At 39.6% G+C, this 17,122-nt stretch overlaps 1 protein-coding gene across 1 annotated transcript; it reads left to right on the forward strand.

The window, feature by feature from the left end:
- Positions 675–1,124, forward strand: LOC107636250. The gene has a single exon (XM_016339772.1). It carries the CDS (start codon positions 675–677, stop codon positions 1,122–1,124), a length of 450 nt encoding a protein of 149 aa, XP_016195258.1.

Genomic DNA, 17,122 nt, shown 5'->3' on the forward strand with positions numbered 1-17,122 from the left:
GTACGAAAAATTACAGTTTGATACAGAAGGTGCTTACAGAGCTTACTATGATGAAACCCAATGTTCCGACCCTTTGTTCATCTACTATCAACATGTGGATGAACCCAATTTGTGAAAATTTAGAACACGAGACTTTGCCCAGTGACCCCAAGGAAGCAAAAAAATTACAGCTTAAAACAACCAAATACACTATGATAAATGGGAAATTATACAAAAGGGGCATGTCCCAACCACTATTGAAATGCTTAAATGACCAGCAAACGATGTATGTGTTGCAGGAAGTTCATGAAGGTTGTTGTGGGAATCACTTAGGAGGGAAATTGTTGGCACAAAAAGTCGTGAGAATAGGATACTACTGGCCGATGCTCATCAAAGATGCCATGGAGTACGTGAAAAAATGTAAAAAGTGTCAGCAAGACAGCAACCTCCACCAGGCGACTCCCCATGAGTATCTGTCATCCCTACGCGGCCATTTGCTAAGTAGGGCTTGGACTTATTGGGACCTTTCCCACAAGGGTCCGGTCAGGTAAAATATCTTATAGTTGCTATAGATCATTTTACCAAGTGGATCGAAGCTGTGCCATTGTCTAGCATAAGCTCCACCCAATGTCGAAAATTCGTCTGGAAAGAAATTATAGTGATGTTCAGAATTCCCGAGTCCATCATCACAGATAATGGGATCTAGTTCACGGACTCGAAATTCCAAGAATTATTGTTCAACGCAGGCGAACGGGAAAGTCGAAGCTGCAAACAAGGTAATTTTTAATGGACTAAAGAAGAGATTGGATGAACATGTTGGTTCTTGGGCTGACGATGTGTGGTCAGTGCTGTGGTCGTACCGAACTACAGTGCACTCCACTACCAATGTGACTTCATTCAGGCTCATCTACGTTGAAGAGGCAGTAATCCCAGTAGAACTTGGAGAGCCAAGCCCGAGAATTCTTCTAGGAACGTCGACAACCCATGAAAGCTTGGACCTAATTGACGAAGTCAGGGGTATGACTAACCTAGCAGAACAATCCCTGAAGCAAAGGGTAGCTAAGAGATGCAACGCAAAAGTCCGGCCTAGGAGTTTCCAAGAAAGGGACTTAGTTTTAAGGAAAGCTGATACCGGGGTAAGTTAGCCCCAAGTTGGAAAGGACCCTTCAGAGTGAAAGAAACGCTGGGGAAAGGAGCATACAAGCTAGAAACTTTGGACGGCACCGAAATGCCAAGAAGCTGGAATAAAACCCACTTAAAAAGGTACTTTTCTTAAGAGATGTTAAGACCTTCGAGAAACTTTTTTTTACTTTGCCAAATAAGGACACTCTTTTCCTAGGGATCTAGGTTTTTGACGAGGCCCCACTTGTATTTAAAAACTTTCTTTGCAATTTTTGTATGAGTGTTTGAATTATTAAAAAGTATTTTCTAAATCCTATGATGAATCTGATGTTACACATGGAAACGTTCCCTCATTCGTTGCAAATCAAAGTCAAACTAAAAGTAAAGTTCGAGGTAAAATGATCTATCAAAAAAGGATATATGATAGACAATAAAATGGTGAAATGCTAACCGTTAATAAGTTAATCCCGAGTATAGCAGGAGCAAATAATGTTAAATCCCGAAGAAATAACGGGAGGAGATACTGCAAAAAGTGTCAAAAATTCCAAAGTACTAACTTCAAAACACTTAGAAAAATAAGAAAAGCAAATTGTATGTAAATTACAATATTGAAACAACCTTCCCATCGACCACCTTCTTGAAAGCGCCAACTTCAGAGACGTCTAAGTCGGGAGCCTTCAATTTGATTTGGTCCAAGATATTCCTCTCGGCATCAAAAGCGCTGTCAATAGCAGCCTGCTCGGCTTCCCTAACTGAAAGATCAAGCTCTTCAATATTTTTCATCAGCTTGGCAACCTGCTTCTTCAAGGCTCCTTCCCTCAAATCGGAAGCAGCTTGGGCTGACTTCAAATTCTTTACTTCATTCTCCAAGGAAGTTTACTTGCTCTGAAGATCGGTAACCGAGCTATTGAGATTCTGGATTTGAGTGGTGGCCTCAGCAATCATTTTATACTTGGAAACGAATTCCAAGCGGAGACTCATGATCTCCACCTCTGCGTCTTGAAATAAGTCGCAGAATGCAGGAACATCCTCTGAACTCAAGGAAGAGTATCCTCCAGAGGTATCTTGGCAAGAAATGCCCTAGTATCTTTATCCATAAAGTGCTGATCCACAAATTCATGAGCTCGGAATCCCTTATCCAGGACATGCCTGAATGCGGTAGGGGAAGAAGCAACAGCATCATCCGGACCAACATTCTTAAGCTTTTTTCTGGCTGGGGAGTTGGTAAAAGAATCCCCCTCCACAATGTGGACCACGGGACCTTGCCCTTCCCCAATTTCTTCGACCCGTCGAGGTTGCGGTTGATGACTGACAATGGCGGAGAAAGAAACCCTATCGCCACCAGCTGTGATTGGAGGCTGCGTTGCCAGCCTCCTCTTCATCTCGAGAATAGCTGTGAGTCCCCTGACCATGTCAACTAGGAAACAAAAATAGAAGGCAACTCGTAAGATGAAGAAATCAAAAATGAAATAAAGGCACAAAAAGTAGGGGGTTTACTGATGGCATTCCGAGCAGCCTGCTCATTTATGAGGATGTCCCTTAGAACTAGTGGATGCTTATTCCACAACATGATGAACAAATTGATACTGTTGAGTTCATTAGCATTCACGCCGAAAAGTCACATTTTTGGCGAGGAAATGTCGTAATTTCAATATAGATTAAATCTTTTGGCACCCTCCAAAATCAGGGAAAAGAGAGTAGTGCCCTCTACCCTTTCAATCTCAAAAATTTTTTCTTTAAATCCGTGATAGGATTCCTCAAATAAAGTAAAAAAATTTCTATTCGAAACACCTCAGAAAGAGAAGAACCCACAACCCTGAGACATAAACGGGACTGTCAAAGTGAAGAAATAAAAAAAAAAAGACCCTAAGGGTAGGTTCAATATCCAAGAACGGGCACAGAAGCTCGAAACCTCGAATAATCGCCCAGGTATTAGGATGAAGCTGCGAAGGGGCACATCCGGCATAAGTCAGAACACCCACTTGAAAGTTGGAAATGGGTAAGTGAACCCCAATCCTGGAAAGGGTCACATACATCCATAACCAGTTCAAGACAGAACCGGTGTGCTCACTTACGTGGCACAAACGGTCCCCAGACCTCAGTACAGAGAAAACATATAAATTACTAATGTCAGAATCAAAAATAATTTGAGCCTCTCGCAAATCGTCCAGCTCTTCTTGTGTAACTGTAGAAGAGGTAGTTTTAATCTCCTCGGATACCCACGAGTAGATGTCCACCTCAAGCTCATTGTTCATCCTCGGATCGGGGGCAGGACGGGGTCTCGGCAAGTTTTCACCGCCACGACTGTTAGTCTCAATAACCTTTTTCCTAGCCATCACCTACAGGGGCACCACCACCACTACGTCACTACCACCACGTTACCAGAAAGCAAAAATCCTAACACTACGAAATCGTTGGCTAACTTAAAGATACGAAACAAAGTCATTTTCCAATCCGTTTCCATTTCCATGGCCATTCCCATTACCATTCCCCTGCTGTCGTTCCATTCTTTCCACCGCTCTATTAGTTGTAGTGACGGAATCACGCACAGCTGTAGCCATTGCATTCATAGATTTTAACAAGGTGGCCGGGTCAAATACCGGCTCGAAACTCGGACTCGATTAACGGGAGCTACGCCTGTTTGCAGACACTGAGGTCTTGTTAACACCAAATTATCAACATTAAGGTGATTAGTCTTAACATATCCAATTTAAGTGGTAACATTTTCAAAATGAATTCTCACATACTGACATGCAAAATGTATCATTAGAGATACCCTAACAGCATGGAAATACACAAGCAGAGCATGCAATGAAGCATGGTCAGTCCATTTCTAGGCTCTACTAAGGATGAACTGCTCTGACACCGTTTGTAATGACCTAACTTCTAGTATAACATGACCAATGCTAGCCGCCAGGCACTACTACACGGCTTTTCCTAGAGACTCTAGATCTTATGTTAAACATATAGATATGAGCCTTGGTGCACGAAAATTGCAACCACACTTTGTAATTCCGCACAACTAACCAACAAGTGCACTGGGTCGTCCAAATAATACCTTACGTGAGTAAGAGTCGATCCCACGGAGATTGCCCGCTTGAAGCAAGCTATGGTTATCTTATTATTCTTAGTCAGGAGATCAATAGTAATTCTCAGTTTTAATTGCAAAAAGTAAAAGAGCATGAAATAAATACTTGTTATGCAGTAATGGAGAATAGGTTGGAGTTTTGGAGATGCTCTGTCTTCTGAATCTCTGTTTTCCTACTATCTTCTTCTTCACGCACGCAAGGCTCCTTCTATGGCAAACTGTATGTTGGTGGATCACCGTTGTCAATGGCTACCATCCGTCCTCTCAGTGAAAAAGGTCCATATACATGGCTAATCATCTGTCGGTTCTCATTTGTGTTGGAATAGGATCCATTGATCCTTTTGCGTCTGTCACTACGCCCAACATTTATGAGTTTGAAGCTCGTCACAGTCATCCCTTCCCAGATCCTACTCAGAATACCACAGACAAGGTTTAGACTTTTCGGATCTCAGGAATGCTGCCAATAGATTCTAGCTTATACCACGAAGACTCTGATCTCAAGGGTTTGAATGCTCTGTTGTCAAGAGAGGCAATCAAACTCATGAACCAGAAGCCCAAGAGATACTCATTCAATATAAAGTAGAACGGAAGTGGTTGTCAGGCACGCGTTCATAAGTTGAGAATGATGATGAGTGTCACGGATCATCACATTCATCATGGTTAAGCACAAATGAATATCTTAGAACAGAAATAAGCGTGATTGAATAGAGGCAGAAGTAATTGTATTAATTCATTGAGACACAGCAGAGCTCCTCACCCCCAACCATGAAGTTTAGAGACTCATGCCGTAGAAGTCATGAGGTACAAAATAAATCTCTAAAAGTTGTTTTTATACTCAACTAGTAACCTAGGTTTACAGAAATTGAGTAAGCTAAGATAGATAGTGCAGAAATCCACTTCTGGGGCCTACTTGGTGTGTGTTCGGACTGAGCAATAAAATATTCATGTGTAGAGACTTTTCTTGGAGTTAAACGCCAGGTTGGTGCCTATTTCTGACGTTTAATTCCAGCTTTTATGCCAGTTCTGGCGTTTAACGCCAGAATAGGGTAGAAAGTTGGCGTTAAACGCCAGTTTGCATGATCTTAACTTGGACAAAGTATGGACTATTATATATTGCTGGAAAGCCCTGGATGTCTACTTTCCAACGCCATTGAGAGTGCGCCAATTAGGCTTCTGTAGCTCTAGAAAATCCATTTCGAGTGCAGGGAGGTCAGAATCCAACAGCATCTGCAGTCCTTTTTCAGCCTCTGAATCAGATTTTTGCTCAGGTCCCTCAATTTCAGCCAGAAAGTACCTGAAATCATAGAAAAACACACAAACTTATAGTAAAGTCCAGAAATGTGATTTTTGCATAAAAACTAATAAAAATATACTAAAAAGTAGCTAAATCCTACTAAAAACTGTATGAAAGTACCCCCAAAAAGCGTATAAAATATCCGCTCATCACAACACCAAACTTAGATAAATAAAATAGGATAGAGAGAGAAGATCAAGAGGCAATAACATCTCAGAGTTTTATATGAAGCTCAACTTCTCATTAGATGAGCGGGACTAATAGCTTTTTGCTTCTGAACAATTTTGGCATCTCAACTTATCCTTTAAAGTTCAGAATGATTGGCAACTATAGGAACTCAGAATTCAGATAGTGTTATTGATTCTCCTAGTTTAGTATGTTGATTCTTGAACACAACTACTTTATGAGTCTTGGCCGTGGCTCTAACCACTTTGTTTTCCAGTATTACCACCGGATACATAAATGCCACAGACACATAACTGGGTGAACCTTTTCAGATTGTGACTCAGCTTTGCTAAAGTCCCCAATTAGAGGTGTCCAGAGTTCTTAAGCACACTCTTTTTTCTTTGAATCATGACTTTAACCACTCAGTCTCAAGTTTCTCACTTGGACTTACATGCCACAAGCACATGGTTAGGGACAGCTTGATTTAGCCGCTTAGGCCAGGATTTTATTCCTTTAGGCCCTCCTATCCATTAATGCTCAAAGCCTTGGATCCTTTTTACCCTTGCCTTTTGGTTTAAAGGGCGATTGGCTTTTTTTGCTTGCTTTTTCTTTTTCTTTTATTTTTTTTCGCAAACTTTGTTTTTCACTGCTTTTTCTTGCTTCAAAAATCAATTTTATGATTTTTCAGATTATCAATAATATTTCTCTTTTTCCATCATTCTTTCAAGAGCCAACAATTTTAACATTCATAAACTTCACTATCAAAAATTATGCACTGTTCAAGCATTCATTCAGAAGACAAAAAGTATTATCACCACATATAAATAATTTGAATTTTTCTTATTAAGAACTCGAAAAAAAATTGCCTCCTTATTCTAAAAAAAATATGCTATTTTATTCATGTTCAATGATGATGAGAAAAATAAATCATAGCTTACTTGGAGATAATAAAAATAAAAATAAAGATACTAATTACTACTATTCATGTGACTCCTAAGGTAGATCTCTAATAGCAAAAGTTATCACAGAGTTAAGATTAGGACTCAACAACCTTTATTTTGGGAGATGGATGCTCCTTCAATCTGTGGGGTGTCTGGTCCCTCAAGGGAGAGTCTCTGGCGCTTCAGCTCCTGCAGTTCATGCCCTTGCTTCTCCTGTTCCTTAAGCAGTTTGCAGAGCATGCTATTTTGATTTTGCTGTTCTTCTTTCATTTGATCCATAGCTTCTTGCAGCTTGGTGATAGATGCTTCTAGGCGGGTCTAGTAGTCAATTTGATGGATTTCTGGGAGAAACTCATGCGCCCTCCTTTTGATGGAGTTATCTTACACTTGTTGCCCTTCCATTGACTTCTTGGTGATTGGGTGGTCGACTGGGATGAACTCACCTACTCCCATCTTTACCCCCGCGTCTTTACATAGCAGAAAAATCAAGCTTGAGTAAGCCAATTTGGCTTCAGTGGAGTTCTTATTTGCAATTTTGTAAAGCTCACAAGAAATCATATGATGAATCTCCACTTCGTTTCCCAGCATAATGCAGTGAATCATCACTGCTCTTTTGACAGTGACCTCAGAGCGGTTGCTGGTGGGCAATATGGAACGCCCAATAAAATCCAGCCAGCCCCTAGCAACTGGTTTGAGATCCCCTCTCTTGAGTTGGTTTGGGACACCCTTTGTGTTGGTTATCCACTTGGTTCCAGGGATGCATATGTCCTCTAGAACTTGGTCCAAGCGCCTATCTAATCTCACCATCCTCCTGTTAAAGGATTCTGGGTCGTCTTGTAGTTGAGGCAGCTTGAAGATCTCTCTTATTTTGTCAAGGTGGAAGTAAATAATCTTCCCTCTGACCATAGTTCGAAAGGTATAGAAGGCGGTTCCAGTCATTCTCTACTTATCTGTTTGCCACAGATTTGAGTAGAATTTCTGAACCATGTTTCTTCCCACCTTTGTCTCAGGATTAGCTAGAATTTCCCAGCCTCTGTTTCGAATCTGTTCTTGGATTTCCGGATATTCGTCTTCTTTCAGATAGAATTTAACTTCCAGGATCACTGACCTCAGACCCATTATTTTGTGGTAATGGTCTGCATGTTCTTTGGTTAAGAACTTCTCTTGATTCCAAAGTGGTTTTGGAATATTCTCTTTCTTGCCTCTTGAAGTGGTTTGTTTTCCCTTAGGAGCCATGATCTTAGTGAGTCTTAGCTTAGTGATCACGAAAAACACACCAAACTTAGAGGTTTGCTTGTCCTCAAGCAAAAGAAAGGAAAGGAGAGGAAGAGAAGGAGAGCCAAATTCGAGATGTGGAGGAGAGGGGGTGGCCGAATGTGAATTTAAAAGGGAGGGGGTGGGTTCAAAAATTTTGAAAAAGATATAATAGAAGATGTGATTTGTAAAAGATAAGTATGATAGGAAAGGGATGCAATTTTAAAATTGAAAAGATATGAGAGAGATTTGAAAAAGATAATCCTAAATTTGAAAAGATAGTATGATGAGTTGAAAAAGATTTGAAAAGAAATTAAAAAGATATATGAGTTTTGAAAAAGATTTGAAAAGAAGTTGAAGAAGAATGAAGAAAGATTTTTAGGATTAAGAATTTTTTGAAATTGAAATTGAAAGATGAGAATTTGTAACATGTTCATGCAAGAAATTATGGCGTCCATTCTGGCATTTAACGCCCACTTGTTGCTTCTTTTGGGCGTTTAACGCCCGGCCAGGTACTCTGGCTGGCGTTAAATGCTAGGAAACTTTTGTCACTGGGCGTTTTTCTAAACGCCCAGGAGGCTGCAGTTCTGGTGTTAAACACCCAGAATGGTACACATTCTGGCATTTAACGCCCAGAAAGATATCTTCACTGGAGTTAAATGCCCAGAATGGTGCCCATTCTGGCGTTTAACGCCCAAAATACCCCTTACTGGCGTTTTCTTGCCAGTGAGCTCTTTTTCTCTGTGATTCCTCTGCCTTATGTCCTGAATCTTCATCTCTCTGGATTATTCACTAAAATGTATTATCTAAAATAAAATTAAATTACAAATAATATAAACTCATGGCTGGGTTGCTCCCAGCAAGCACTTCTTTATTGTCTTTAGCTGGACCTTACTGAGCTTTAATCTAGTCTCAGTCTTGAGCATTCTTGCTCAACATTGCCTTCAAGATAGTGCTTGACTCTCTGTCCATTAACAATGAACTTTTTGTCAGAGTCAATATCTTGAAGCTCTACATATCCATATGGTGACACACTTGTAATCACATATGGTCCCCTCCACTGGGATTTTAATTTTCTAGGGAATAATCTGAGCCTAGAGTTAAATAACAGAACCTTCTGTCCTGGTTCAAAGACTCTAGATGACAATTTTCTGTCATGCCACCTTTTTGCTTTCTCTTTGTAAATCTTAGCATTTTCGAAAGCATTGAGTCTGAACTCTTCTAGCTCATTCAGCTGGAGCAATCTTTTCTCTCCAGCTAATTTAGCATCAAGGTTTAGGAATCTAGTTGCCCAGTAGGCCTTATGCTCCAGTTCCACGGGCAGATGACAGGCCTTACCATAAACAAGCTGGTATGGAGAAGTTCCTATAGGAGTCTTGAATGTTGTTTTGTATGCCCACAGAGCATCATCCAAGCTCTATGCCCAATCCCTTCGATGGGCATTTACAGTCCATTCCAGGATTCTTTTTAGTTCTCTATTAGAGACTTTATCTTGCCCATTTGTCTGTGGATGATATGGAGTTGCTACCCTGTGGCTAACTCCATATCGGACCATAGCGGAGTAAAGCTGTTTGTTGCAGAAATGAGTGCCCCCATCACTGATTAGCACTCTAGGGACACCAAATCTGCTGAAGATATGTTTCTAGAGGAACTTCAGCACTGTCTTAGTATCATTAGTGGGTGTTGCAATTGCCTCCACCCATTTAGATACATAATCTACTGCCACCAGAATGTAAGTGTTTGAGTATGATGGTGGGAAAGGCCCCATGAAGTCAATACCCCATACATCAAACAACTCAATTTCTAAGATCCCTTGCTGAGGCATGGCATAACCGTGAGGCAGATTACTAGCTCTCTAGCAACTGTCATAGTTACGTACAAACTCTCGGGAGTCTCTATAGAGGGTAGGCCAGTAGAAGCCACATTGGAGGACTTTTGTTGCTGTTCGCTCACTTCCGAAATGTCCTCCATATTGTGATCCATGGAAATGCCATAGGATCTTCTGTGCCTCTTCTCTAGGTACACATCTACGGATTATTCCGTCTGCACATCTCTTAAAGAGATATGGTTCATCCCACAGGTAGTACTTTGCACCAGAAATTAATTTCTTTGTTTGCTGCCTGCTGTACTCTTTGGGTATGAATCTTACAGCCTTATAGTTTGCAATGTCTGCAAACTATGGTGTTTCCTGAATGGCAAAGAGTTGCTCATCCGTAAAGGTTTCAGAGATCTTAGTAGGGGGGAGGGACGCCCCTTCTACTGGTTCTAACCGAGACAGGTGATCTGCTACTTGGTTCTCTGTCCTTTTTCTGTCTCTTATTTCTATATCAAACTCTTGCAGAAGCAACACCCATCTTATGAGCCTGGGTTTTGAATCCTGCTTTGTGAGTAGATATTTAAGAATAGCATGATCAGTGTACACAATCACTTTTGATCCTACTAAATAGGATCTAAACTTGTCAATGACATAAACCACTACAAGCAGTTCCTTTTCTGTGGTTGTGTAATTCTTCTGTGCATCATTTAGAACACAGCTAGCATAATAAATGACATGCAGAAGCTTATCATGCTTCTGTCCCAATACTGCACCAATGGCATGGTCACTGGCATCACACATCAGTTCGAATGGTAATGTCCAGTCTGGTGCAGAAATGACTGGTGCTGTGACCAACTTAGCTTTTAGAGTCTCAAACGCCTGCAGACACTCTGTGTCAAATATAAATGGCGTGTCAGCAGCTAGCAGAGTACTTAGGGGTTTTGCAATTTTTGAAAAATCCTTTATAAACCTCCTATAGAATCCTGCATGCCCCAGAAAGCTACCTCCTATAGAATCCTGCATGCCCCAAAAAGCTTCTGATTGCCTTAACATTGGCAGGTGGTGGTAATTTTTCAATTATCTCTACTTTAGCTTGATCCACCTCTATTCCCTTGTTCGAAATTTTGTGCCCAAGAACGATCCCTTCAGTCACCATAAAGTGACATTTTTCCCAGTTTAAAACTAGGTTAGTCTCTTGGCACCTTTTCAGAACAAGTGTTAGATGATCAAGACAGGAGCTGAATGAGTCTCCATATACTGAGAAGTCATCCATGAAGACTTCCAGAAATTTTTCCACCATATCAGGGAAGATAGAGAGCATGCACCTCTGAAAGGTTGCAGGTGCATTGCACAGACCAAAAGGCATCCTTCTGTAGGCAAACACTCCAGATAGACATGTGAATGCTGTTTTCTCTTGATCCTGAGGGTCTACTGCAATTTGGTTATAGCCTGAATAGCCATCCAAAAAGCAGTAATAGTCATGACCTGCTAGTCTTTCTAGCATCTGGTCTATGAATGGTAAAGGAAAATGATCCTTTCTGGTAGCTGTATTGAGCCTTCTGTAGTCAATACACATACGCCACCCTGTAACTGTTCTTGTAGGAACCAGTTCATTCTTTTCATTATGAACCACTGTCATGCCTCCCTTTTTGGGTACAACTTGGACAGGGCTCACCCAAGGGCTATCAGAAATAGGATAAATAATCCCAGCCTCTAGTAATTTAGTGACCTCTTTCTGCACCACCTCCTTCATGGCTGGATTCAGCTGCCTTTGTGGTTGGACCACTGGCTTGGCATTATCCTCCAAGAGGATCTTGTGCATGCATCTGGCTAGGCTAATGCTCTTAAGATCACTTATGGACCACTCAAGAGCTGTCTTGTGTGTCCTTAGCACCTGAATTAGTGCTTTCTCTTCTTGTGGCTCTAAAGCAGAGCTTATGATCACAGGAAAAGTGTCACCTTCTCCCAGAAATGCATATTTCAGGGATGGTGGTAGTGGTTTGAGCTCGGGTTTAAGAGGTTTCTCCTCTTCCTGAGGAGTTTTCAGAGGTTCTTTTGTTTCCTCTGGTTCCTCCAGATCAGGCTGAACATCTTTAAAGATGTCCTCTAGCTCTGATTCGAGACTCTCAGCCATATTGATCTCCTCTACCAGGGATTCAATAATATCAACGCTCATACAGTCTTTTGATGAGTCTGGGTACTTCATTGCCTCAACAGCATTCAGCCTAAACTCATCCTCATTGACTCTCAGGGTCACTTCCCCTTTTTGGACGTCAATGAGGGTTCGTCCAGTTGCTAGGAAAAGTCTTCCTAGAATGAGAGTTGCACTCTTGTGCTCCTCAATTTCCAGCACTACAAAGTCAGTGGGAAATGCAAATGGCCCAACTGTGACAATCATGTCCTCAATCACGCCTGATGGATATTTAATGGAGCCATCAGCAAGTTGAAGACAGATCCGTGTTGGTTTGACCTCTTCAATCAAACCAAGCTTTCTGATAGTGGATGCAGGGATTAGGTTGATGCTTGCCCCAAGATCACATAGAGTTGTCTTGGTGCAAGCCCCTTCCAATGTGCATGGTATCATAAAACTCCCAGGATCCTTAAGCTTCTCTGGTAAGCTTTTTAGGATGACTGCACTGCATTCTTTAGTGAGAAAAACTTTTTCATTTTCTCTCCAATCCTTCTTATGACTTAAGATCTCTTTCATGAACTTAGCATAAGAGGGTATTTGCTCAAGTGCCTCTACAAACGGAATCTTTATTTCAAGAAATTTGGTAACTATCTAAGGCTCTTAAATCCTGAATCTAATGCTACTCAACACTTCGATTTCTGTCTCACTACAATTCACTTTCTACCTCTTCCAACCCTCCATAACACCGTGGAACAACCTTCAGCGTCACTTCCGCCAGCATGAGGGATCTCTCAGTTTCACACACATACAAAGCATACAAGGAAAGAACAATTATGGATAGCAAGTAAAACATATAGGACAAGTAGTAGTTAAGTACAGATAAATAATTAGGCAAACAAATACAAATGCATACTGAAACAAATCATACAAATGCACATGATGCATGCCTATCCTGGCCGTGAGCTCATGTGTCAGTTATACTGTCAGAACCCGACACATTTCGATAGCTAACCCGGATGTCGTCTCTCATCTGCGCATCTCCAGGAGGCATAACATCGGGGGATTAGTGCCCTACCATCTTCTCCTGGAGGCATACACCAGGGGGAATAAATCGGGGGATCAGTGCCCTACCACCTTGCAGACAGAAAGCGAGAATGTGAGGGAAAACGTCAGGGATTAGTCCCCTACCACCTTCCTCACATCCCACAAAACACAAACACTAGGAATGCGGGGGAATAATTCGAGGGATTAGCGCCCTACTACCTTTCCCACATCTAATACAACACAATCACAGAGAATTCGGGGGGAAAAAGATCGAGGGATTAGCGCCCTACTGCCCTTCCCACATCCAACACATCAATATCATCACAACTCATTAATCTCCTCTCATTCAATGTTACCAACACTTCATTAATTTCATTATCATTTCACGACTCCTTCTCAACATCCTCTCAACTTATTTAACAGACCCATCCTCACTCTAAGACTTAAAAAACTTACTAACGGACCTTAAACAAGTGTAAAGGAGGTTTGGAAAGTAGATGATTGACTTAACATTCAAAAATCTCATTTTTGGCGAGTCCGCGTACGCGAGGTTTCAAAACAGGGGGAGTACTCGCGTCGTGTGCATACTCTCGCGTACACGACTTTTCAAAATTGGGTTCCGTGTACGCAGGCCTTGCCCCGCGTGCGTGAGATTACAAAACAGTGAGCATAGCTTGCGTCGCGCGTGCAGGTCCTATAGGCGACACTCCTTTTTGCCCCAAAAGTTGTTAAGTCATTAAAAATCGGTTTTATACACCTAACTTCCGACGTTTATAACTTTCTCTACAAAACTCCGATTTTCACAAACTTTAAACCGTTTTGAAGCTCTTGAGATTATCTTTAATTTGAAATATATTTCATTCAAATCCAAAATATGAGGCTCAAGTTATGATCCACCAAAGTATGTTAAAAATCTATTTTTACCAAAAGAGTTCAAAACCGCTATTTTCCAAACTCTCAATTTCAAAACCAATGTTCACACCTTAAAACAACTTCAAATACACTCAAAGCAATTCTCTATCCATTTTATTCCTTCCATAACCTCCCAATACTCAATTTTATCAATTTTTGCCCCACAATTAATAGCCAACAACAACATAATTTATTAATAATTCATATTACCACATCTCCACATTCATTGCTCAAACTTATAATTCTCATCATCATACACATTCTACATTGCAATCTCACCAACCATCATCAAGACTCATATCACTTCAATATTATCAATAATTTTTCATACAATTCAATATATATATATATATTTTAACTCCATCATACATATCATGCATCAACTTTATATATAAACTTCACCCACACTACTCACCACACTCATAGGTACATATAATCCATCAAGTTCAACAATTCTAGAGTTAAATAAGCTTCATATATCACTCAAATAACAAGATAAAGATAGAAAATCATCACTGAATTTACATATTACAAAATTAAGCACAAAATTACCACAAACTGGCTTATATGAACACCAAATCAAGCACAAACATATTCTAACTATTCCTAACCCTTACTTCTTATGTAATTCAGTTATTAAACCTTTCACACACTAGAAAATGTGCACACAAGGACAAAAACACACTTGGTGGTGGTGAGTTTCGTTTTTGGCCTAAAGTGTCACAAAACGTTGAAATTCAACCACTTTGAGCTCGAATCTCTCTAACTCCTTAGGCGTGCCTATGGGTGCTTCAAGATAAGTTCTCTATACATGGAGGAGAGTAAGAATTCATTGTGGCTACTATTTTTAAAAAAAATAAAAAAGGAAAGGAGAAAGAACAAGAGTTTACATTGCCGAAATTTCGATATAAACACAAGAATTAGCGAAAATAGGAAAGGATTTGTGTTTGTATGATTGAGCACTTGAAGAACACATAAAGAACAATGGAATAAGAGTTGAAATAGGGGTTGGACAGAGAACAAATGCAAAAATTTTCTCTCTTTTCTCTCAAGAATTCGGTTAAAAGAGTGTAAAAATGTGTAAAGTGTTTTGGAATTTTGTGGTCAATGCTTCCTTAAATGAAAAATTAAAGTCTTGCTGAATTTATGATGATAAACGAGGCTGAAATTTTTGTGGTCAAAGGCTGGGCTTAATGAAGAAGGGGCGTGAAAACGAGGAAGCTTGGTCAGCACTTGCGTGTCGAACTTATCCACAGTTGACCGCAATTAGTCACTCGAGGTTAAAAACACAGCAAAAGGGGTGAAAGGTTGAGATAGTCTTGACCCAGAGGCTGAGAAGGAGAGATAAGTTACTTGGGTGAAAAGTAAGAAGATTTGAGATTTCTAGGAGTGATTTGCAAAATACTAGTTAGAAATTTGGTTCGGAGTAAATTTTACTACATGGTAAAATAATTAATGGCTAAGATTTATTATTAAAGAAATAAATCATGAATGGATGTCTAATATTAATCTTGGGACACAATTACCAAGGTAAAAATTATTTTTACTACTGGTTTCGAAGTTTTGGGTTAAAAGAGATTTTCTTGGCGCACGCAAAACCGTCACTAAAAGTGAATTTTCGGCTCAAAAAGTCTCTAATGAGAAAAATAAACCAATGGTAAGCTAATATTTATTATTTATTAGTTAAACTTGACTTAGGAAGATTAAGGGTTAGTTACCATAGTTATCAGAATCGAACTGGTAATCAACTCGGTCACACAACCGGATCACCAGAAGATTGGTTCAATCGGTGGGTCACTAATTAAACCGATTGATGCAGTCTAATTAAATATAAATATAAAATTATAAAGAAATAAGCTTAAAATTAAAAATTCAAAAGTTTGTCTTCACAAACACACTAACAAAAATTAAGTATTAATTCTTAAACATAACGAATATTGCAAAAATATATAATAAATTAGTTAGTAATACAAAATATTTTCTCAATTTAAATAAAGAGAAAAAAATAACACAATAAGTAAATTAAAATTCAATGATGATTTATGGCAACAAAAAATTTAACTAAAAAGATGATTTACAGCAACAAAATCATGTTCTGTAAAATGACTGAAACCTTTTTAGCAATGGCAGACTTGAATCAGCTACATCTATTGCAGGCCTTGCTACCATCAGGCATGAGTTGTGTTCCTACTCATTGAACCATCCTACTTCATTCCTCAATATAGCTACCATAAACAAATCAAATTCACATTAACAATATTACATTTTGTTTTAACATCAATTAATTAGTATTAGTCACTTAATTAAGTGTTTGCAAGCATTCTTCTAACTCTAGTAGTGAGGTTCTCATCCATACTTAATTTAGCCAAGTGATTATTTCACCAAGACAACAGTAGCTTTAATCTTTATTATAATCAATAACAAATTTAACTCAGTCATGATTTTCAGTAACAAACAAATTCAAGTGAGTGATTATTATAGCAACGAATTCAACGTTCAATCAAAAACAAATTCATTCAGCAATGAATAAATTGAAGTTAAGTGATTATTTCAGCAAGACAACAAATTCAATGTTCAGTGATAATCAGGAACAAATTGAAGCAACACATAAAATCAAACTGCAGTGATGAATTATAGCAATAAAATCAAAACAGAAAAAAATGAGGAGTTTGTTGGAACTCACCAAATCAAGTTGCGCCAAGGAAGTTGACGGCGAGGCTCCAAGCAAGAAGACAAACAAGACCAACCCACCAAACCTGCTACCTCTGCTTTCAGCGACGACGAGCATAGGAGAAGGCGCGCGACTGGGTTTCGTATGGTTCTGTTTGGTTCTGCCACCTGCGAAGCGAGGCCAGGAAGGCGGTGACTGAGCTTGTAACAGTGAGGACACAGAGCATGACGAGCCTGATTCCAAAACGGTGAGTGCTAGACCGAGAGAGAAGTGACACACCGGAGACGAGAGTGGCGTGAAAGAGGTGAGAGAGCTTGAGGGAGAGAGTAGCGAGAAAAAGAACCCAGAAGAGAGACGTTGAGGAATATTGAATATAAATAAATTAGTTACTAATACAAAATATTTTCTCAATTTAAATAAAGAGAAAAAAATAACACAATAAGTAAATTAAAATTCAATGATGATTTATGGCAACAAAAAATTTAACTAAAAAGATGATTTACAGCAACAAAATCATGTTCTGTAAAATGACTGAAACCTTTTTAGCAATGGCAGACTTGAATCAGCTACATCTATTGCAGGCCTTGCTACCATCAGGCATGAGTTGTGTTCCTACTCATTGAACCATCCTACTTCATTCCTCAATATAGCTACCATAAACAAATCAAATTCACATTAACAATATTACATTTTGTTTTAACATCA

The sequence above is a fragment of the Arachis ipaensis genome, chromosome B04, assembly GCF_000816755.2.
Source record: "Arachis ipaensis cultivar K30076 chromosome B04, Araip1.1, whole genome shotgun sequence".
In the NCBI taxonomy this organism is placed as follows: Eukaryota; Viridiplantae; Streptophyta; class Magnoliopsida; order Fabales; family Fabaceae; genus Arachis; species Arachis ipaensis.

Bases quoted from the DNA above. Each gene is read 5' to 3' on its own strand.
- LOC107636250 (XM_016339772.1), top strand. From the start codon at position 675: ATGGGATCTAGTTCACGGACTCGAAATTCCAAGAATTATTGTTCAACG.